Below are 24,729 nucleotides of genomic sequence, written 5' to 3' on the forward strand. Positions count from 1 at the left end.
ACAATAGCACTGAATGGATACTAGAACAATGGCACTGAATGGATACTAGAACAATAGCACTGAATGGATACTAGAACAATAGCACTGAATGGATACTAGAACAATGGCACTGAATGGATACTAGAACAATGGCACTGAATGGATACTAGAACAATGGCACTGAATGGATACTAGAACAATAGCACTGAATGGATACTAGAACAATAGCACTGAATGGATACTAGAACAATGGCACTGAATGGATACTAGAACAATAGCACTGAATGGATACTAGAACAATAGCACTGAATGGATACTAGAACAATAGCACTGAATGGATACTAGAACAATGGCACTGAATGGATACTAGAACAATGGCACTGAATGGATACTAGAACAATGGCACTGAATGGATACTAGAACAATGGCACTGAATGGATACTAGAACAATAGCACTGAATGGATACTAGAACAATGGCACTGAATGGATACTAGAACAATAGCACTGAATGGATACTAGAACAATAGCACTGAATGGATACTAGAACAATGGCACTGAATGGATACTAGAACAATAGCACTGAATGGATACTAGAACAATGGCACTGAATGGATACTAGAACAATAGCACTGAATGGATACTAGAACAATGGCACTGAATGGATACTAGAACAATACTACTGAGTGGATACTAGAACAATGGCACTGAATGGATACTAGAACAATACTACTGAATGGATACTAGAACAATGGCACTGAATGGATACTAGAACAATAGCAGTGAATGGATACTAGAACAATACTACTGAATGGATACTAGAACAATAGCACTGAATGGATACTAGAACAATAGCAGTGAATGGATACTAGAACAATACTACTGAATGGATACTAGAACAATAGCACTGAATGGATACTAGAACAATACTACTGAATGGATACTAGAACAATAGCACTGAATGGATACTAGAACAATACTACTGAATGGATACTAGAACAATAGCAGTGAATGGATACTAGAACAATAGCACTGAATGGATACTAGAACAATGGCACTGAATGGATACTAGAACAATAGCAGTGAATGGATACTAGAACAATAGCAGTGAATGGATACTAGAACAATAGCAGTGAATGGATACTAGAACAATAGCAGTGAATGGATACTAGAACAATAGCAGTGAATGGATACTAGAACAATGGCACTGAATGGAAACCACAACAATAGCACTGAATGGATACTAGAACAATACTACTGAATGGATACTAGAACAATAGCACTGAATGGATACTAGAACAATACTACTGAATGGATACTAGAACAATAGCAGTGAATGGATACTAGAACAATGGCACTGAATGGATACTAGAACAATAGCAGTGAATGGATACTAGAACAATAGCAGTGAATGGATACTAGAACAATAGCAGTGAATGGATACTAGAACAATGGCACTGAATGGATACTAGAACAATAGCAGTGAATGGATACTAGAACAATAGCAGTGAATGGATACTAGAACAATAGCAGTGAATGGATACTAGAACAATAGCAGTGAATGGATACTAGAACAATAGCACTGAATGGATACTAGAACAATAGCAGTGAATGGATACTAGAACAATAGCAGTGAATGGATACTAGAACAATAGCACTGAATGGATACTAGAACAATACTACTGAATGGATACTAGAACAATAGCAGTGAATGGATACTAGAACAATAGCACTGAATGGATACTAGAACAATGGCACTGAATGGATACTAGAACAATAGCAGTGAATGGATACTAGAACAATAGCAGTGAATGGATACTAGAACAATAGCAGTGAATGGATACTAGAACAATAGCAGTGAATGGATACTAGAACAATAGCAGTGAATGGATACTAGAACAATGGCACTGAATGGATACTAGAACAATAGCAGTGAATGGATACTAGAACAATAGCAGTGAATGGATACTAGAACAATAGCAGTGAATGGATACTAGAACAATAGCAGTGAATGGATACTAGAACAATAGCACTGAATGGATACTAGAACAATAGCACTGAATGGATACTGGAACAATAGCACTGAATGGAAACCACAACAATAGCACTGAATGGAAACCACAACAATAGCACTGAATGGATACTAGAACAATAGCAGTGAATGGATACTGGAATAATAGCACTGAATGGATACTAGAACAATAGCACTGAATGGATACTAGAACAATAGCACTGAATGGATACTAGAACAATAGCACTGAATTGATACTAGAACAATAGCACTGAATGGATACTAGAACAATAGCAGTGAATGGATACTAGAACAATAGCACTGAATGAATACTAGAACAATAGCAGTGAATGGAAACCACAACAATAGCACTGAATGGATACTAGAACAATAGCAGTGAATGGAAACCACAACAATAGCACTGAATGGATACTAGACTACAACATCTCAACATGGAGTTCCCTCAGCCTCCCAGTACAATGGACCATTCCTCATAATCTCATATCTCTCTCTCACCCTGTGTCTACGCAGGACTGTGGCCTGGTGGTGCAACCAGATCAGCCCTGTGGTTTGGAGCCACTCCCTGGGCCACTCTCTCCAGGCGAGCCCCAGGCCCCAACTCGGCCCTGCATCTCTGGGGATGTACCAGGTCTGTCCCCCATCAAAGATATCACTTCACATTGTTTTTATAGATTACATTTCCTACATAGCTGAAAGGCTTTATGAATTACTGTCAGAAAAAATATTTTACTACAGGATCCTCAGAAATGTTCTACTTAGAAATGATTCTCATGGCTCTGAAATGTTATGCACACGTGCCCAGATGTCCATATGAAACCCTGCTGTGTGTGTATCTGTACAAGGCTGATTTAAGCGGCCAACACACTCTGCCCTCTGATTGAAGTGCAAAAGGTCAGAGGTTAAACTCAGCTATTAAATCCAATATCCTACCCTGCAGGGCAGAGAATAAATGTCAGCAGGGAGAGCAATGTGACGTGTCTGTGAAGAATTATAACTCTCACAATGTGTGAGAGTTGTGAAAAGTCTGTCTAGATTTTGTTAATAGAAATAGTTTATTAATGAATATAGATGTGTTTTTTGGAGCAGGAACAATGAACCATTTCATTCACTTCTGGTTGTCTGATTGCCTGTCCTTCTCTCTTCATTTCTTTCCTTCCCTCTCTTTTTCTCTACCCAGGTCGTTGGGTGGTTCCTTGCCTCAGCTGTGCCGACAACCGGACCTGTGACTGGAGAGAGGTTGTCTGGCAACCCGAGGGCTGTTACCACCCCTTGCTGGACCTCCCCCAGCTGCAGGACTGCATGATGTACAGGAAGGTAAGCCCTAAGGCAGGGGTAGGCAACTAAATTCATCAGTGGGGTGCTTTTTGTCAAGGTGGATGGTCATGGGGCCAGAACATAATTATTTTTAAAAAATTAACTGCAAATTGACCACAACTAAGAAGAGAACAATCATGTCATACCTTGTTTACACTGAGACACAATCACATACACTACATGGCCAAAAGTACACAACTCCATGGCCGAGTAGCCGCACACTAGTCTAAGATCACCATGCACAATGCCAAGCGTCGGCTGGAGTGGTGTAAAGCTCGCCGCCATTCAACTCTGGAGCAGTGGAAACTTGTTCTCTGTTCTCGCTACAGCATACAAATACATTCTAGACGAGTCTGTGATTCTTACTTTGTGGCAACAGTTTGGAGAAGGCCCTTTCCTGTTTCAGCATGACTATGCCCCCATTCACAAAACTAGGTCCATACAGAATGGTTTGTCCAGAGCAGTGTCAAAGAACTTGACTGGCCTGCACAGAGCCCTGATCTCAACCCCATCAAACACCTTTGGAATGAATTTGAACGCCGACTTCGAGCCAGGCCTAGTCACCCAACATCATTCCTCAACCTCACTAATGCTCTTGTGGCTGAATGGAAGCAAGTCCCCACAGCAATGTTCCAACATCTATTGGCAAGCCTTCCCAGAAGAGGCTGTTATAGCAGCAAAGGGGGAACCAACTCCATATTAATGCCCATGATTTTGAAATGAGATGTTCGACAAGCAGTGTATGTCCATAGTCCATGACCGGAGTTCAGGCACTGCTCTCATGTCCCTAGCTCGCTCTCTTCTCAGGTTACTGTCCCACAACAGTACAGATTAGAAATGAGCTTGTTCCCCAAAAACGGGAGGTAGGTGGGGTAGGTTAGCAGCGGGTGCTAACTGGGTGCTAACTGGGCGCTAACAAGGCCCTCCAGCTGAGTCATAAAAGACGACACATGGATCCAGACAGACAGCAGCGCCGACAGATTCAGTGAGAGTGATAATATTTTCCACATGCATAAAACTTTCGCATGTGCACAAACACACACACACACACACACACACACACACACACACACACACACACACACACACACACACACACACACACACACACACACACACACACACACACACACACACACACACACACACACACACACACACACACACACACACACACACACACACACACTATGTCTATGTTTGTGAGAGATATTGCACAGGGGATAACATAATGATATGGAAGCCAGCTGTACTGGTCAGGCTCTTTAGAGTGTGCTTGGTCAGCACTGTGTGAGAAAGGTGTGGGCAGATATGTGTGTTAAGACTACGCTAACCAGCATGCATCTGGTCTGAAGATGGACCAGAGATGATCATGTAAGGTAACAAGACAAGGCAGTGTCTAGCACATTTCCCTAGTGAGTTAATTTGATGGCTAAGCCATCCCTCAAACATCTCTGTTTTCTTTTTCTCTCTCGCTCTCTCCCTCTCATTGAAGCCAGGTGGTGAGGGTAGATGAGGTAGGCTATGGTATGATGCCTCTGAGGTGAGAGAGTGGGGTTTATGTGACGCTGTATGAATAGGTCTGTAAACCCAGCAGGGGTTGGCAGAGCTGAGGACAGGATGAATGGTGGAGGGACAGAAGCAGAGAACTGTATGAACTAAAGTCTTAGCCTTTAGAGCGTCTGCTAAATGACTTAAATGTAAATGTAAATGTAGTTCAAATCCTCCAGTAATGCTAATGGGAGGGCATGTAGTTTGCTGCACTAGTGTCACAGTACGGAGCGGCCCTCAGAGACGTAAAGCCATTAAACCAACCCGAGAAATATATAAGGCATAATAGGTATAAACCTTATTTAAAGTTTTTTAGCGGGGACTCCATTTTGTCTGGCAGAATTTCTGGGGCCCACATTTTGTCTGGCAGAATTTCTGGGGCCCACATTTTGTCTGGCAGAATTTCTGGGGCCCACATTTTGTCTGGCAGAATTTCTGGGGCCCACATTTTGTCTGACAGAATTTCTGGGGACCCCATTTTGTCTGGCAGAATTTCTGTGGACCCCAATTCTTTCCCAAGAATTTATTGCGCTCCCACCCCAAATCTAATGACACAACCTTAAAATTGGTCAATTTAGATTTTTACATCAACAAATAACCTTTGATTCATCGCATTTTCATATTTTATCAAAATGAAAGGAAACCAATAAACACATTTACTCAATAAAATTGCATCGTTCAAATTATCATTCTCAAAAAGGTTTGTGTATTGCCCCATACAAGAATCTGTACTCTTAATTATTGTTCCTAAAAAAAAAAAACATTTTGGCGACCCCACTGCAGTTTGCGACCCCTACTTTCAATACCAATGCCTTAGAGCCATAGTAGGTATTACAGTCCTAGGGCTTTCTATAGGCTTAGTCAAATCTCTCTAGGGAATGTGGATAGTGGTTTAATTAAAGCTGTCTCTGGTGAATGTGGGTAGTTTGTGAAAGACTTGCCAGTTACTTCCAGGTCAGAGGTCAGTTTGGGGCTTTAGCCACTTTAGCTCACATTGCAGCTAATTTTAATAAAGCCTCTCAACTTCCTGTCCTCACACACCCTACCCAGTCTACCCCTTTGGCTTTTCACATTTGAACGCTTGACTGTTTCTGACAGGAGACTTTAATATGGATCTGTATCAATAGTGATTTGATGCATGAGTTACGAGTTACGAGTTACATCAGTTTACTCCAGATGTCGTGTTTGTTACGTTTCTCTGGACTTTTCTCATCAACAGATTTGGACAATCGGAAGCTTTTCACAAAGATGAGATGTTTGCCACCTAAACTACAGTCCATCTGTTTTGGCTCTGTTCTGTGTTTGAAAAGGCTCTTTCACACACTCTGACTGGCTTAGCTGGAAACTGACTTGGACATTTTTGATATGTCATATTGTGTTATGTGGATTGGTCGCAATAAAAGCATCCCACTCGGCACAGATGTCAATTCAACGTTTCTTCCACTCTTCCACTGGTTGATTCAACCAGTGTGCCTAGTTGGATTTGCCTTTCATGTGTTCACATTTAAATTAACTTGTCCAATAAGAAATGTTCATTTCGTTTTCTGCTCCAAAACACTTTGGTACGTTTTTCTACGGTGTGCCCTAATGAATACAACCCAGGTATTCTCGATCCTGTCAAGTCAAAACCATTATTCTTGCCACTCAGGTAATGTTCATAGGTGACTCCACTAACCGGGGGATGATGTACTTCCTGATGGAGCGGGTCAACTCTAGTCTGGAGGACTGGGGCAAGGCCCACGACAGCCTGATCTATCGCAACGTCAATCAGGGACACACACACGTCTCCTACTCCTACTACCCACAGTTCTGGCTGGAGCAGAGCCACAGACCCACCTTCCAGAGGGCCCTGGAGCAGCTCATACTGAGGTGAAGGAGAGGGGGAGTCTGTGTGGGTGGATGGATGAGAGTGGGCGTTACCGCCCCTGCTGCACGACAGTATGTCCTGTAATCACTGCAGTCTACTCATCAGCTGTTAGATTGGCATCAAGAAACCATATGTATGTAGAATCCATTTTGGCTCTTAGCTCCCATAAACACTCGAAGCCCTGTCCCCCCATATGGAGAGGGAGCCTTAATCAGTTGCTGTGATCAAAGGGCCGGGGGCTGCGTTTAAGAGTCATGTGTTAGGAGTCGTGTCACAGTGTAATTTAACACAGCAGGTTTCCCAACCACGACTCTCTCTCTGGGACCGCACTCTGCTTTGGATGTGACTACTGAAGGATATGCTGAGCAGGTGTGTGTGTGTGTGTGTGTGTGTGTGTGTGTGTGTGTGTGTGTGTGTGTGTGTGTGTGTGTGTGTGTGTGTGTGTGTGTGTGTGTGTGTGTGTGTGTGTGTGTGTGTGTGTGTGTGTGTGTGTGTGTGTGTGTGTGTGTGTGTGTGTGTGTGTGTGTGAAAGCAGTAGTGCGTTGTCAGCATGTGTGCCTATGCCTGTTCAATAGACATAGTCCTACTGGCGAGCTGATGTCTTTTTGACCTTTGATCCCCTCCGAAGGTCGCGCCCCCTGGAGAACTCCCGTCAGACTGTGCTGGTGGCAGGAGGTGTCCAGTGGCTCAACACCAACCACCTAAGGATCATGAGAGAAGTGCTGGAGAGGTAAACCCACTGATGCATACACTCGGTGGCAAACTCCCTTCCTGACCGTTCAGGAATTAGCAACTGCTTAATTAAATCTATTCACTGGCCAAGAATAGACCTCATTACCCATTTCTCTCCTCCAGGGAAGGGCTACAGGATATCATGGTGGTGGTGAAGTCTCTGGGCATGGGCTTCCATCTCCCTGTGGATGGCATCCGCTCTCTCTCACTGGTAGGTCCATCCTCCTGTTTGTGTGCGTTCCGTTTCCCTCTTGGTGTCTCCTCCTCAACTCTTTCCTCTGTTTGATTGATCTGTTTCTCTCTCTCTCTCTCTCTCTTTCCCCCTCAGCTTCTCTCTTCACTCTTAATTATTTTTCCATGCTGTTCACATTACTGCTTATCTGTTAAAGTTTTTAAAAGGCAGTGCTTAGTCACCTGGTGGGTAGCCCTTTGCCCGTGCCATGTGTATATATCTAAAAAAAAAACATTATTGGCTAATAGTCCATGGCTTCCAACATGCTGACTGGTCCAACATCAGCAATGGGCACCTGTTCAACAGCAATACAACTAATTCAATTCAAAGGTCAGTTATATTTCAGGCGTGTTGCAATAGGGGCCTCCGGGAACTGTACAAAAATGTTATGGCTACGATACGGCTCCCAATGTGAGTGTTTTAAGATAGTTTTTCCTTGTGTTGAGTAGCGATTACTTCTTTGTTGTCTTACTTTAACTTGCCCAGAGAGGAGTACAGGAGCTGTACAGAGAGAACAGCAACATCATCTCCGCCGCAAAGCACTATGGGTATGAGGTCATAGACACATTCAGTGTCACCATGGGCCGCTACAAAGAGTTCCTGCAGGGACGGTGCGCCTGCCATTTTCACGAGGTAACCCCTCTCATCCCGCCTTCACCTTTGTCTAAAAAATATTTAAAAACACAGCACTCCAGGTTCTTGCAGGAAATTCAGCATGTTCCTTTTGTTTATCGTAGTTTATATTCATTCTCAGGATTTGGTTACATCCTAGTCAGTTATTCAAATCACAGCACAATGTTACCAACACTTCAACACAGATATTGCATGTTTCTCTCTGGATACAGTAATTGATACCAATTCTAACTAATGGTTTGTCTAAACTTCAGGGAGCACAGCTAGATCCACAGCAAACTCTTTCCCCGAGGACTCCCTCTCCGACTGTAATATCTGAAATAACTTCATTGTGGATACTTGCTATTACTGTTTGCGCCCACGCCGACTTACCAGGAGGGAATCTTTGGCCTTAAATAATCCTGGGATTTAACCCTACGGTAGATCCAAATGCTGAACTGCCATTTTCTTATGCCCTCTTGATTAAACAATCCCCCTCCATGTCATGGAGCTTTCTAGAAGGAAATACTGCTGTACCACACATACACAGACACACACACACACAATCCCCTTCTGCCCCCTCTCCAACTCCCTGTATAAAGAACAGTCACTTGTTTTAATTCAGCTATAAAATTGTCCCATGGATCGGTTAATCAGTAATTAGCCGTTAGGCCGGGTTTTATTGGGCAGTAAAAGCTCCACGTTGGTAGCAGCTGGGCCCCAGGGCGCTTGTGAAGTGGTTACGGTCATATATACGAGGGCATGTGCCCCCCTCTATAGCCCCGCCCCTCCCAGTTCATATGGGTCTTAAGTGACAACAGGATTTCCCATAAGGAAGCCAGAAGGTGTATGGGATCCATGAGTGTAGTTATGTCTAACCCAAGCCTCTGAGAGGATGGACAGGGTTTCTGTTATGTCAGGATTTAGGTCAGGCTTGGATTGTTCCAGTGTGGTTTATATTAAAGGAACTCCAGACTGTGACAATGGGTTTGCGCTCTGTTCTGTTCCCTGACACCCCAGGCAACATTAGCTAGCCTCCGGTAGTACAAGCTCTGGCCATGGTTTAGTTACCTAGTTACAGTATAATGTCAGTAAGTAGATGTTGTGTTAGAGGTGAGGTGTTGACGTGGTTCTCCTTGCTGTGTTCCTTGAAGGTTGAAAAGCTGTCGTTCTCCAAGGCTCCGCTACACAGGAAGATGAAGCTCCTTCGACACGGCGAGGAACCTGGAACCAGAACAAGTGGAACTGGAACCGGGTTCAGTGATCAGCCCCCCCTGCAGCACCAGGACCAGTGGACGGGGTCTAACTCCTCCACCTATCACGTGAGAGGAGAGGTGAACCAGGTGTACTCGCAGATCCTGCTGAGTAGACTGTGTGTGAGAGACACGGGAAACTAGACCCACCCCTGACCACCACTGACTGTGTGTGTGTGTGTACTTGTGTCCTTGCTTACTAATGTACGTGTGTGTGTGTGTGTGTGTGTGTGTGTGTGTGTGTGTGTGTGTGTGTGTGTGTGTGTGTGTGTGTGTGTGTGTGTGTGTGTGTGTGTGTGTGTGTGTGTGTGTGTGTGTGTGTGTGTGTGTGTGTGTGTGTGTGTGTGTGTGTGTGTGTGTGTGTGCATGCGTGTGTGCGTGTGTATCCATACAAGCATCTCTCTAAAAGAAATAGAGGTCATTCTGTCCAGGAAGTGCTGGAGTAACAGGAGAGTCCTGACTGGTCAGCCGTGTGACAAACATCACCACTGTCTGTCACACAGACCTCCTCTGATTGGCCCACACACTGGGCCCCCTGTCATGTGACTGCTGCCTCTGCTAGGTAGAGGTTTCCAAATGGTCGAAGAGGGGGATCGCTGGCCTAATACCAAAAGACAAGGGAAGCAGCTGGAGAACGAATAGAGAGGAGAGCGAGAGTGACTGTTGAAGGAGTGTGTCGTGTGTACATCCCACATGTAAGCCTTGCTCTCCAACCAACTGACAATGCTCCCTCAACGCTCCAGCACAAACCTTTACAATTGTATAGTTTTATAGTTGTGGAAATGTTGTACAGCATTGGTTCTCTATCCTCTCCTCGTGTATCCCCGGCAATTCCATGTGTTTGATGTATTCCAGAGCTAGCACACCTGATTCAGATTCAACTTGTCAACTAATCAGGTGAGCTAGTTCAGGGCTACAACAACATTTTGAAACGTCTGGGGGTCCCCGAGGAGAGGTTCGAGAACCACTTTTGATGTGTGCCTTTGATGCCTTTGTGCATCAGGAAAGCCGATCTCTCGCCATTGAAGGGACTTCTGGGTATCCAGCTATTCCTCCTCATATACAGTACCTCATCCATCCGCGTGTTCTGTGGACACCACAACGTATTCTATTCTATGCCAAAGATATGACGAAAGCTGAGCTATTCTTCAAGCGAATGTCTTATGTAGGATTTTCTTATATTTCTACATCTGCTTATTCGTGCCCATAATGTTGATAATCAGTGTATAATGTTTTACATGCAGCATATTGTTGACATGCTAATGAAGGACTGGTGTAATGTATGCTATGGATCTATACATATTGTCTTATCTGTCCTCTGATCATTTTTATGGAGGGAACTGAGCTGGTGAAGATGAAGGTAATTGTAACAGATAGCCACAAACACATGCACACGCACAGGAGTGGAGACTACCTGCTTAGCTCTGTTTCGTGGTCCTATGGGAACATTGATAGCAAACCTAATCATTTGATTCAGTGATTTTGAAGGAAAACTGAAGGGAAAAAAAACAGAAAGACATATTTTCCTCATACTAAATATTATCAACACTATTAATTTATTATTAAAGAACATGTATCTTCAAATGGCACTAACTTCAGCTTTGTGTTTCCAGATGGTACATATAAGAGTTATTCCGATACAATATTCTCACATTAAAATATATATTTTCTTAACTAAACTTTGTGTCCTCGAACTATGTTCTGAAAGCATGAAACTGTGTTTTGAAAGTTCCACAAAGCCCTAGCTTATAAACAATTAGGATGTTGGCATCGCATATTTCCTCTTTAAAAGTTGTGCACAACATGAGGATAAGCCTGTACATGCTGTTTGCGCACAGTATTAAACAAATCCTTTTACAGTCATCATCCCAATTCAACCATGCAGAGGTATGAAGCCGTGTGACGCTCTGAGGAAGATGGGCAGAGGCGCGCTCTTGTTTTCCTTCTTCGTTTTGTAATTTCCTTCGTGCCATCAAGACCAGAGTTTGATCATAATGTATTGTCCCGCATAGGCCTATACACGGGTCACCTGGTTTAGAAGGACATAATTAGGGAGACAAATGTTCAATTAGGCTACAACTGTGCTATAATAAAATGGTTGTCGGTGTAATGTGGTTTATCTCCGTTTTGCGCGTAATGTGCCCTGTCTGACTCCTCTTTGCAGTCATGTCCCGCTAATCCGACACATCCAATCACCCTACCCACCGTGTGATCAAGGCAGAGATCGAGCAACACGATCGAGAAGTAAAACGAATGTAGATTTAAATGCAGGCCTAAATCGTGTTTGAGGTCAACGTAATGTTAGAGCCTTACTCCAGAAAGCTGTCAGTCCATTTTATTGAGGCATATTTACACTGAAAATGGTGTTCAAATTATGTAGCCTCGGCCTATCTAAAACACGTTATTAACACGGTTATATGACCGCAATGAAATGTAATACAATGTAACGATATATGGAAAATATTTCCATATTTGTTAAAAACGTTGGTTTTACAGTGTGTAGATCAAATAAAGGGAACGCATACGAAGTCAAGTGCGTGAAGTGTTGAATGGTCAAATGGAATTGTCTTGTGCGATATGTGGATAAATAACAGCATTGAGTGGGCGAGGGATAGAATAAGGTAGATACAGACAAAGGCTTTCCTTTCAGGCACATGTACCCGCCCTGAAGACGTGGGCCTGCCGCCTGGGTTGTTGTCGCGCCAAGGAGGAATGGTGGACTCTGCCTTGCACTGCGGTTCCGACCTCTGATGTCAAATTTCAGGCAGACCTTTCACTCTGCACTGTTTTAGTCGGGGAATTTGAAAGGCTTGGGGGCAGGGGGGTTGTGACATTTCTGGGGGCTGAGTAGACTTCACCTCGTCTGCCCCATACCGCCCTATAACCCAGTCCAATATACTTAACAGAAACGTGGTCAGTCAACCCTTTAAAAAATGTAATTAAATTGTCTCATCGAAATTGCTCTCTGACTAAATATGATGTTTATTATTCAGGAAAAGGCAAACAACTCAATAGTGATTGAAAATGTTTGCTCAAACATAATTGGTTACACAATGGGCAATGTGGTTATTGTCGTTGCATTTGAATCAATCCTTTATTCATTTAAGCTATATATTTCAATGGCGAAATGAGATTCCAAATCTTCTAAACCTAACGAATATTACGCAATTTACGAGCACCGGGGAACAAAATAGCCTCAGAGGATGATTTCGATGTGTTGAAATCATGAGGACATTTTCTCTAACTGTAGTTTTATATGAATCTTAAAATGGAAACCAAATTGAAACCATTGCATATGAAATCATTAAATATGATTATAGATAAAATATATAAATATGGTTGTCATAAGGATTAGTTAGAATTAAATTGGTATTTTTAATTCAAAATTCATAACCAGGCCTTGTTTATCACAAATAATTGTGTATGAGATAATCTATTGTAGGCCTATTATAAATATGTTATGCATTCAATTTACTCAAGGTTTCGTAGGTATTTTTCGGGGGGAAATGATCATTATTCTCGCCTGACATGATTAGGTTCAGAGCGCTTGAGTGAAGTGACCATCATAAAGAAGTGTTCTGCTGGCTCTTGTGTTTCCTTCCACCTTCTCGGTCGTTACTAGTTACCACAGCCACAAAGTCATAAACCACGCCCATTTAGACCATTTATATTCTTAACATTTTATTTTAAACCTAACCTTAACCACATTGCTAACCTCAAATTAAGACCAAAAATTACATTTTGTTTTCATACATTTTTACGATGGGCTATTGCCAATTTTGACTTTGGATGTGCTATCTAGAAGAAACCCACCTTCTCCCATGCCAAACGTTTTGCCCAGTTCCTGTCAGTGCCAGCGGCGGCATGCGTTTTCTTTTCGCGTCCGTCCAATTATCTCGTAGGACATGCGCGTCTGCTTAATATGAATCCACGGGTGCGCCAATCCGAGCCTAGGAGCGCGCCGCCGAGAGACACTGTGTGGGTTCTCCCAGTCCAGGATAAAACTGTTTGTCTGTGTTTTGGGGAACACCGTCGGGAACTTATCACCCATCCAACTGTAGGCTATTACTAGCCACTGAGACACGTGATTGGAATCACCATTCCGCCCGCGTCCTCTCTCCCTCCCCGCGGATGTTTTTTTTACTGAATTGCTCGAGATAACCACGGATTGAGGATTAGTTCTGTTAGGGTCTTATGTTGTGGGGCTAGCATGAGACAGAACCCAGCACCGACCCAGCGCTCCATGGACATACCCTTCCCCAGTGCCCGGGAGGCAAGTCGGCTTCTGTAAATGAGGTGACCATGGAGAGAAGAAGCGGCTGCGGAGTACATCAGATCTGCTTTCTGTTTCTCTTACTGTTTTCACTGTATCCTGTCTGCTGTCGAGCCAGTTGGATGTAAGTATATTTCATTGCTTGTGGTTAAACTTGTCTTTTTGTCAAATTGCACAATTTTCTTTACGCATAGAATGCGATTCCGTTTGGGGCTGAAAGTGGTTTCGAAAGTAATTTATTGTCTCCGCTGCTTGCTTTGTGTCTCAGGTGGTTGGGAATAACCTCCGTGGGAGTACCAGAGAAGCTGGGCTGCGCCAATCTCCCGCTGACGCACAAGCAGAAGGACCTGTGCAAGAGAAAGCCCCATCTCCTGTCAAGCATCAAGGCCGGCGCGCGCATCGGCATCGCGGAGTGCCAGACGCAGTTCGAGCACGAGCGGTGGAACTGTTCTACCACCAAAGAGCTCTCTGTGTTCGGCTACGAGCTAACCAGTGGTAAGGACAGGCGGTTTAAATACTCGTTTTAATAGACATAAAACAATAGGGTGCTTTGTTCTCGTTTGTATAAATTCGTGTGCACTTTTCTGGCCTATTGATAATGTTCTTTTTGATTGGGATTAATTTGGAAAATTAGACTATATTTTGGATGCATCTAGTGGTTGTATTCCATAATCCGATATTTAATGTGTGCCCACATCATTTGGTGTTTGACCGTTTAAGGCAATTGCTGCATAAAAACAGTCCCTCAATTGTCTTTTTATTTGATAGTGCGTCAAAAAGAGGCACGTCTTCCATTTTCCATAACTCTTTACTCGTGATCGGTTTGGTTTGACTCATGAACATGTTTAATGTTGTCCAGGGAGGGAAGGTGATTTGATTTGCCGACTCAAGCAGCTGTATCCCCTATGGGGCGAGAGTGAGAGAGAGAGAGAGAGAGAGAGAGAGAACGTCTGCGCACATCTGTTTCGGTTTAACCGTCCCAACACACCACTTATCCACGGTCAAGTGTTGTCTTTGAACAGAAAACTCCTGCTCACCTCTGGTCCTAAACCAGCCGGGATTATCCTAATTAGGAGATTCATGGTCGACATGTAATTTAAGAACACAGTTTCTTTGTTCTAGAGATATCGTTCCAGAAATCTGTCTCCATGCAGCTTTCTAAGGTGGTTAAGAGTCAGCGCATGGTTTAGCTATCAACATGTTATTTTCACATGAAACTCATTCTTCCAAATTCCTCTCTATCCTTGTTGCACCCAGTCACATGCAATCTATCAACTTTCTTCACTCAACGCAGACGGAAAAAAATCGGAGAAAAACTGACCATATATTTTATGTTGATTTAGGCCAATGCACATCTGTGATCAAACCGCAGAGCATACGTTTTTACAGTTGATTATACGAGTCGGGACATGGGATGGAAATGCAGAGATTTAGCCTATTGTATATAGGCTAAATCTCCGCATTTCCATCCCATGTCCTGACTCGTACAATCAACTGTAAAAACGTATGCTCTGCGGTTTGATCACAGTGTCGGAAACAATGTTCTTATTGGGTTAGGACGCAGCAATTTTGAGGGGATAATATAATGCAACACAGAACCTAAATTACAGCAATTGTCATTTGTTTTAATGATCCAACCTTCAAAGTGCCAAACTTACATTTGAAGTGGTGATTTCTTGTTGTTCCAGGGAGGTAAAGGCTTTGTAAATTATTGCACAAACGCTTTGATTCAACTTGTGGCTTGGACCTCTGATTTACGTTTTTTTCCTAGATTTTGTTTAAAGTTCATACATAGTTCTATGTCATTCTTAGAACCTGCACTCTCTGAATACACTTAATGTCGTCAGGAGCCATTGTGCTTCTGTTCTATCCCTAAGATTCTGCATATTTTAGAGTTTCGTCTAACCAGCCCATTCCATACGCTATAAACATTAGTAGGCTTCCCCCTTTCACACTTGGGTTTACATTGTTTTCAGCCTTTGTTCATTACAGGACATAATCGAATGTTTCTGTCCGGTGGTCAGCATTCCAGATGGTCGTATAAGTAACTGTGATACCGGTTTGATCCGTGCTACACATTTATCATCATAGCAACATGTTCTAAGTCTCTCTCTGAGCCAGTGCTGTCTGTCCTCACTCAGGGCCTACTGTGGCCCCTAACCTGTGAAGTGTAACCCAACACCCCCCCCCTCCCCCTCACACAGGGCAGGACAGTTCCCATGGGGCCATGTGTCTTCTCAACTCACATCTCACATGTATCCCGACAGAGCAAAGATCTATTATACGACCACAATGGATGGAAGTTATATGGATATCTAGGCCTGTGTTACTGAGACGCATGGAAGTTATATGGATATCTAGGCCTGTGTTACTGAGACACATGGAAGTTATATGGATATCTAGGCCTGTGTTACTGAGACACATGGAAGTTATATGGATATCTAGGCCTGTGTTACTGAGACACATGGAAGTTATATGGATATCTAGGCCTGTGTTACTGAGACACATGGAAGTTATATGGATATCTAGGCCTGTGTTACTGAGACACATGGAAGTTATATGGATATCTAGGCCTGTGTTACTGAGACACATGGAAGTTATATGGATATCTAGGCCTGTGTTACTGAGACACATGGAAGTTATATGGATATCTAGGCCTGTGTTACTGAGACACATGGAAGTTATATGGATATCTAGGCCTGTGTTACTGAGACACATGGAAGTTATATGGATATCTAGGCCTGTGCTACTGAGACACATGGAAGTTATATGGATATCTAGGCCTGTGTTACTGAGACACATGGAAGTTATATGGATATCTAGGCCTGTGCTACTGAGACACATGGAAGTTATATGGATATCTAGGCCTGTGTTACTGAGACACATGGAAGTTATATGGATATCTAGGCCTGTGCTACTGAGACACATGGAAGTTATATGGATATCTAGGCCTGTGTTACTGAGACACATGGAAGTTATATGGATATCTAGGCCTGTGTTACTGAGACACATGGATGTTATATGGATATCTAGGCCTGTGTTACTGAGACACATGGAAGTTATATGGATATCTAGGCCTGTGCTACTGAGACACATGGAAGTTATATGGATATCTAGGCCTGTGTTACTGAGACACATGGATGTTATATGGATATCTAGGCCTGTGTTACTGAGACACATGGAAGTTATATGGATATCTAGGCCTGTGCTACTGAGACACACGGAAGTTGTAATTCTAGATATGTGCCATTTTCCTCCGTCTGAAGTGTTATTGGCTGAAAGGTGTGAGAGTGGAATCTTTTCAGAATCCACCCAATGCCTGCTTTAGAGGTCCACAGCCACTGTTAGACAGTAATCCATGCATACCTTTGCCCTACCAAAAACCCCTTTCCATTGACTGACAGGGACCAAGGAGACGGCGTTTATCCACGCGGTGATGGCAGCTGGGCTGGTCCAGGCAGTGACGCGCTCCTGCAGTGCAGGCAACATGACGGAATGTGGCTGTGACACCAGCCTGCAGGGCACAGGCTCGCCCAGCGAAGGGTGGCACTGGGGCGGCTGCTCAGACCATATCCAGTACGGTACATGGTTCAGCAGGAAGTTCATAGATAATTCAGTGAAGAATATGTCCTCAGCCAGGGGAGGGGATGCACTGCTCACCATGAACCAGCACAACAGTGAAGCCGGGAGACAGGTGAGATGCAACACACACACACACACACACACACATTGAGGGCGAATAACACTCACAGAGCATGTACAACACACACAGTGTACAGAACCAAAACAGCACAACGTTGAAGTCCAATGTTAGATTAGACACAATACACCACAGAACAAAACACACACACACACATCCACAACCTAGCTAGAGAGAAATAGTATTTTATAGTGAACACAGTTGTTTAGGGTACTCTGGTAGTATGTAAAAGCTGAATAGGGCACATGGGAGCTGTAACTCTAGTAGTCAAGACTCTATCAGGTGTAGGGTTCATTGTGTCTGAATGAATGACTGATATGACAGTACTAATCTAGCACCATGAAAGGAATCCGACTGTAGCTATTATAGTTATGGGGTTGGAGATGAGTTAGGACCAAACCATTCAGTGGTTAATAGAATTTATCACACACTGTTAAAAATACTTTCAGGAGACGTTCTAGGAAGTGTGTGTGTGTGTGTGTGTGTGTGTGTTAGAGAGAGCGGGAACGATATTGAGAGAAAAGCAGAAAGATTGGAGGGAAGGGAGAACAAGAAGGTCAGTGTGAGAGGGGGATGCTGAGATGGGACAGAAGGAGAGAGGGGAAAGAAAGTGTACCATCCTCGATAATGTGAGTTAATGGGTGAGGCGTGACAGCGTGACTAAATTGTAGCAACGGTCATCAAAATTGTTAAAAGGTTTTAAAAACAAGTCTAATAAAATGCAACAGTTGGACAATGGATGAAGATACTCCAAACATTTTGAAATTGTATAATCCATCAGATATGGACTTAATTATATCACATAAAACATTTTACCGGCACAGACAAATAATGAATGGAGTTCAGGGATTTTGGTGGGAGATTTAGGTATAGGCCACTCAGGAACGTTCAATGTCGTCTTGGTAAGTAACTCCAGTGTATATTTGGCCTTGCGTTTTAGGTTATTGTCCTGCTGAAAGGTGGATTTGTGTCTGTTGGAAAGCAGACTGAACCAGGTTTTCCTCTTGGACTTTGCCAGTGCTTAGCTCTATTCATTTTCCTTTTCAGTGACAAAAATTTTAAATGTTATCAATTTTAAATTAAATGTAATACAACAAAATGTGGAAAAAGTCAAGGGCCTGTGAATACTTTCTGAAGGCACTGTATACATTTTCTTAGTGTATCAGGTATTTTAAAATATTTTGTGTTAAGAGAGAGAGAATTATAGGTGACTCATTTGCATAAATACACAGGCTGTATATATGAATAAATTAACATAACGGAGTGCAAGAGGGCTGCAACCACCCAACACTTTCTATGTATACCCTACCTACACTCACCTGCACTGTCTAGACTTCCTCATTAATTACTGTTGTCACATACTCTTGCATAATTCAACAAGGGTGCAGGATACCCACCGAGAAAGTCAACACGCTTGGCTCTAGATTACGCCTATCTAAACATTGTTTGTGAGATCAGACATATCACTATAATCCGAGTGTATATATTCGGGAGTTGCTTTCATTTCCGCACATATATTTTGTAAACATTTCAACTGTATTAAATTATTGCTTTTTTTTTTTTATCCCCCAAAAATGAACACCCATCAAAATATCTAGTCTTTTTTTGTGATGTACGTGTCGAGACAGTGTGTTAAATCCCAGACAAAGCTTTAGTGTTCTTATATATTCAACGGTAGAACAATGATTCCATTGAGCAGTGGTGGAAAAAGTACCCAATTGTCATACTTGAGTAAAAGTATAGATACCTTAATAGAAAGTTACTCAAGTAAAATTGTAAGTTATCCAGTAAAATACTACTTGAGTAAAAGCAGACGGCACCATTTTCTTGGTTTGAAAATGTACGGAGAGCACGGGGCACACTCCCAACACTCAGACATAATTTACAAACGATGCATTTGTGTTCAGTGAGACTGCCAGATAAGAGGCAGTAGGGATGCTCACGTATCCTCTTGATAAGTGTGTGAATTGGACCATTTTCCTGTCCTGCTAAGCATTTAAAATGTAACGAGTACTTTTGAGTGTCAATGAAAATGTAGAGAGTAAAAAGTACACTATATTCCTAAAGAAAATAATGAAGTAAAAGTAAAGTACAAATACCCCAAAAATGACTTAAGTAGAAATACTTTGAAGTACTACTTAAGTACTTTACGCCACTGAGTCCATTTCAGCCATTACAGGTGTGTGTTTTACAGGTAATTACAACCATTTCTGTAACGTTAACGGGGGAAAAACGTCAGGCACAAGCAAGAGTATGAAGCAGGAGTAAAATGAAAGCAATCGATCCAGTGAGATTTAAGTGACGTGGATTTTGCACCCCTCAAACACAGGAAATAGATGGCTGAAAAAGATCCTCAGGTGGGCGGGGCATGGCATTCACTAAGACACACTTACTGGGTCCCTCTCTTATCAACTAGCCACTGTCAAGAGGAGAGGGCTTCACTACTGGAGAGGGATGTGGACACAATGGTAGCAGTGTATCTGTTTACTGTAACACACACACACACACACACACACACACACACACACACACACACACACACACACACACACACACACACACACACACACACACACACACACACACACACACACACACACACACACACACACACACACTGCCTTTCCAACTAAACTGACCCGACAGGGAAGAGGGAGTGGGAGGAGAGGTGGAAGAGGGGTGAAAGTGGTAGGCACTTCTGGGGTCATCCTAAGACCGCTTTAGAGCCCTGGGGTTTGTGGTCCTAAAGAAAATGTCTCCTCAATCTCTCAGTTTAAACTGTGAAGAACAGTTTCACTTTTGTTCCAGTTGTACACAGCACCCAGGGAGTCTATTGTGTCAGAGTTAGAAGTAGAATGCACAAACCTCAGGACTCATGTTACAGTCCCAGTCCAAGATCCAGCATTCAGAACAATAGATTGTGATTTTGCTCAAAACATTCCCACGGCGTTTGTGTAAACAAAAGGCAGTCTCCATCAAACAGAGTTCTGGTAGCTAGTCTGTCATAACATTTACAGTGTTGTAACTCTTAGTGTGGTAAGTCTGTTGTTATTCCTAACACCATCCTCTCCATCTTTCCCCTTTTCAGGCTGTCGCCAAGACGATGGCCACCGACTGCCGTTGCCACGGCGTGTCGGGCTCGTGCGCCGTGAAGACGTGCTGGCGCACCATGGCGTCGTTCGAGCGCGTGGGCAACTTCCTGAAGGAGCGCTACGAGGGAAGCGTGCAGGTGCTGGACCGCTCCAAGAGGAAGGTGAGGAGGAAGGAGAAGGACCAGCGACGCGTGCCCATTGGGAAGGAAGAACTTATCTTCCTCAACAAGTCTCCTAACTACTGTCTGGAGGACCGGCGCTGGGGCGTGGCGGGCACTAGAGGGCGCCGGTGTAACCGCACCTCGGCCGGCCCCGACGGGTGTAACCTGCTCTGCTGCGGTCGAGGGTATAATACACACGTGGTTCGCCACGTAGAGAGGTGCGAGTGTAAGTTTGTGTGGTGTTGCTATGTGAGGTGTCAGAAGTGTGAGAGCATGAATGACATGCACACCTGTAAATAGGGAGGGGGAGGCAGGCGATGGCACTCACACATACACACCGTCCCCAATGAGAGACTAAAAGACTTCCCCATCATTCCTCTCTCCCATGGACAAGAGGGGCGCAGCATCAACAACCCTCCATCTCAACCCTCAGGAAGACAGTATTTATACACCACACCAGCAGAGGTAGACAAAGACAGTGGAAAATCGTTGACTTTTGAATGGCCTATCAGGGCTCAGCCTTGTAGGAGGCTATCCAATGGGACAGGAGTTCCACAGTGTTTCAGAGGCTTGAGGATCCACACACTCTGACTACCAAACATGGACATCTTCGCAATTTACTCGGATGAGTCGAAATGAGCCCCGAAACTCAGACTCCATGATAAAAACAAACTGAACTTTGATGAAAGTTAAAACCTCACTCTTCTTCAAGTCTTCAAATGGACTCAGTGAATGGTATGTAAGAGGACCAACAAAGGGACCAAAAAGTGCTTGTAGGGGGACCCTGTCCTGTAGGAGGACTGTAGAGTAGATGCAGTAAACGGTGTCCGTACATTTCCAGATCAGAACGAAGTCTCATATAGACAACAGAAGGCTAGAGCCATAGGCAGTACAGGGATTGGGCAACTGTCAGAGGTTGCCATCTTTTGTGTCATTTCTATGGCTCTCTTCCAGGCTAGGGAGCAAGAACAGATCCTGCTTCCACCCATGGCTCTATGGTGATCGATGGTGGATAGATTAGGCTTATTCTCGTTGGAAAGCTTGCCGTATCAATGCATAGAAAGAAGTCTTGAAATAATCATTCCAAGTTGTATTGAATTTTTGGAATAAACTGTAAAGTAACGACTTCAAAAAGATATGGTACCATGACATTTAAAAAAAAACATTTTTCTTTTAGATATTTTGGAAAGATTTCTTGAAACCTAAAATGTTTGTTTTGTACTATTCAGATTGCAACATTCAGGGCAGAGTGAAGCTACAGGTGCTTTAATTGAGAATATGTCAAAATGACGTCGTATTTTTGTAAATTGTTTACATTTTGTAAATATTAAATTATGCTGTACCACACGACGAGAGTGTCTTAAGATTCAAGCCCATCCAATGCTCTCAGACATGCAGCATGTGTTTGTCAAACTGCTACCACTTTAATGTGTTGGCTTTCTGTTTGTCATCATTGTATTACCAAGGTCCTTTGTTATCCTTTTGCTGTCCGATCCACTTTTTCTCTTTCCTGTGTTTGCGTTTGGATCCGAAACCAGCTATAAATGAAGGAATGCATCAATGGAACGGAGCAGTTTGTTCTCAGTAGACCCACTGGCAGCAGGACCGTGGAGATGCTTGACTTGGTTTCGGAGAATTCCTCTTGCTGTCTCTAAGAATTTAAGCCTATTCCGTCTCGTCCTCTCTCTCCTTTCTTTTCCTCTCTCACTCTCTTCCCATTTTCAGTCTCTATTCCTTTACCTCTGTCCCACCTCTCTCGCGCGCTTTCATTCTCTCTTTCTCTCTCTTGTTCTCTCTCGCTCTCCTGAATGAGAGGCTGTGCTATGTGAGAAGTGGCGATGCTATGCTAAATACCGCGAGTGCTTTCTCTTAAAGAGCCTTTTAAAAGTCTAGCGATACTGACCCATACATTTCCCTGAAGCTTCCAGCACTGTGACTTGTTGGTGAGAGGAAGGGGGGGGGGGACCCAGACCTAAAGAAAGCGGGACGAGACGGAGGAGAGCAGTTGACGTGAGCCCGAAGCGCTCTGACCTCGAGGATTTTCAGTCATGGTTTTGTTTTCCAGAGGACTGCTTTCAGGAATCAGGTGCTCCACGTACATTCCCAGAAATCACAAAATTAAATGCAGGATTACGCATGTCGTACTTCTCGCTGTCCCTTTTCAGTTAAATGAGTCCATAAAGCCAGATACTAAGGACATAATTACATTTGAGTCATTTAGCAGACACTCTTGTCTAGAGCAGTTTACAGTGAGTGCATACAGTTTTATACTGGTCCCTCATGGGAATCGAACCCACAATCCTGATGTTGCAAGCACCATGCTGTACCAACTGAGCCCCACGGGACTGATCCCAGGTCTATAATATCCTGTGTAAAAGTTATTTTTGAAAGTATTTTGCATGTATCTTATCTGTTTCTGAACCTCTTAAGTCCTAATGGTCTCCTTGTATGTCTATGCCTCAGTCAACATGATAATAGATTCATACTGTAGGTCAACACTCATTCCTTTCTCATATCATGACCAGGCTTAACTTATTCTCTGTCCACAAGACCAAAATAAATCTTCACCTCTTACACTTTAACTCAATAAATATATCCTCCCCACTATCCAATTTTCTTTTAAATAAACACATTAATTTAATCCAGACTACCCATGGAGAACTTCTTATGATCCATCTGTTGTCTCCCTTGAAGCCCGTGGCCGACCGCAATTTGACACATGTATGTGAGGAGGAACATAGCACACGTTTGACTTCTAGTGAGTTTATTTTAACAGGACAGAGGGAAACTCAAACGGGGCCTTGTAAAATGTCACTCTCACCAAACAAATGAAGACCAGGGGCGTGTTCATTATGGCAAATCTGTTGCAAAATGTTTTTTCAACGTAAACGAACAGAACGAAACATAAGAGGGACCGACCTGAATTTGTCCAATAGCAACGCTAAAGGGTTTTCGTAATGAATGCGCCCAATGTTTCTACGACGGAGGCCTTTGCCACATAATCTGGAACCCATGTAAAGACGTTCAGAGAAACAGACAGTCTATCAATGTAGATCTCTGTAATCCACTACACATTGTGGTCTTGCGTGTCTGTTTATATACGATAGAATGAAACACAGTGTGAATATGGATGGATACTGTTCTGGGTTGATTCAACGGGGCATCCACAGATGAAAAACAATGCCTATTTCAGTAAGTCAACCCCAGACAGGTTTTTCTCTGAGTGTTATTTCTTAGCCAATCCCAGAGGGGGTTGAGGATTTGAGAGCCCCGGCAGCATCGTAATATCTGCTTAATAAAACGCATTGGGACCCAGTGAGAAACCCAGTTACGCTCGTCCATCCCCACAGAGTTGGACGCATTCATATACTGACCATAAGTCATGTTTTGTCTCTGGATTTTGACGTATATTTCTTCATGTTTTCCACGGGAAGTACTTGTGCACCCAAGCATAAAAACATAGTAGACTGAGCCAAGTTTCATGTTCTTTTCAGACTGTGTCTTTCCTCGACTGTGTGTTCTCATGTGTCCGGAATCTCACAGTGCCGTCCATCGCAACCCCTGCCGGTCGGCATGGGTTCAACCCTTAGGAGTTTGGCTGGACGGAGCATGCTTGGTGCCAGTGCCCTCTAACCCTAAGGCAGGCATGTAGAGCATACATCACCACACATTCTCAACACAACACTAGTCCTTCCCTCTCCTCGACCTTCGACTTGATTCCTCTTACTGGCCAATGAGTGGTATCCTCTCTCTCTCTCTCTCTATTTCTCTCTCTTTCCACTATCTCTGTATTTCTTCCAAATATATCTCACTCACTATCTTTCTTATTATAATATGATCTGCAGTGGAGGTTGGTGGGAGGAGCTATAGGAGGACAGGCTCATTCAACTGTCTGGAATGGAACAAATATGTGGTTTCCATATGTTTGATCCC

At 43.4% G+C, this 24,729-nt stretch overlaps 2 protein-coding genes across 2 annotated transcripts in view; both read left to right on the top strand.

Moving 5' to 3' along the window:
- LOC124014093 (cadherin-like and PC-esterase domain-containing protein 1) overlaps positions 1–11,249 on the top strand; it is an 83,282-nt gene extending 72,033 nt beyond the window's left edge. Inside the window, exons 15-21 of the mRNA XM_046328799.1 lie at positions 2,520–2,637; positions 3,187–3,323; positions 6,523–6,743; positions 7,370–7,471; positions 7,597–7,684; positions 8,192–8,338; positions 9,472–11,249. Coding sequence (XP_046184755.1) covers positions 2,520–2,637; positions 3,187–3,323; positions 6,523–6,743; positions 7,370–7,471; positions 7,597–7,684; positions 8,192–8,338; positions 9,472–9,714 — 1,056 coding nt within the window. The 3' untranslated portion in view covers positions 9,715–11,249. The remainder of the gene's footprint in view (positions 1–2,519; positions 2,638–3,186; positions 3,324–6,522; positions 6,744–7,369; positions 7,472–7,596; positions 7,685–8,191; positions 8,339–9,471) is intronic.
- Positions 11,250–13,464: 2,215 nt separating this feature from the next.
- LOC124014327 (protein Wnt-16-like) lies at positions 13,465–22,143 on the top strand. Its single transcript, XM_046329185.1, has 4 exons — positions 13,465–13,967; positions 14,112–14,338; positions 17,248–17,537; positions 20,632–22,143. Exons 1-4 carry the CDS (start codon positions 13,873–13,875, stop codon positions 21,094–21,096), a joined length of 1,077 nt encoding a protein of 358 aa, XP_046185141.1. The 5' UTR covers positions 13,465–13,872; the 3' UTR covers positions 21,097–22,143.
- The last annotated feature ends 2,586 nt before the right edge of the window (positions 22,144–24,729 follow it).

This window comes from Oncorhynchus gorbuscha, linkage group LG25 (assembly GCF_021184085.1).
Source record: "Oncorhynchus gorbuscha isolate QuinsamMale2020 ecotype Even-year linkage group LG25, OgorEven_v1.0, whole genome shotgun sequence".
Lineage (NCBI taxonomy): Eukaryota > Metazoa > Chordata > Actinopteri > Salmoniformes > Salmonidae > Oncorhynchus > Oncorhynchus gorbuscha.

Excerpts from the sequence above, each read along its gene's own strand:
- LOC124014327 (XM_046329185.1), top strand. The coding sequence starts at position 13,873 with ATGGAGAGAAGAAGCGGCTGCGGAGTACATCAGATCTGCTTTCTGTTT. Across the intron at positions 13,968-14,111 it reads TGCTGTCGAGCCAGTTGGAT|GTGGTTGGGAATAACCTCCG; the intron begins GTAAGTATATTT and ends TTTGTGTCTCAG. Across the intron at positions 14,339-17,247 it reads CGGCTACGAGCTAACCAGTG|GGACCAAGGAGACGGCGTTT; the intron begins GTAAGGACAGGC and ends ATTGACTGACAG.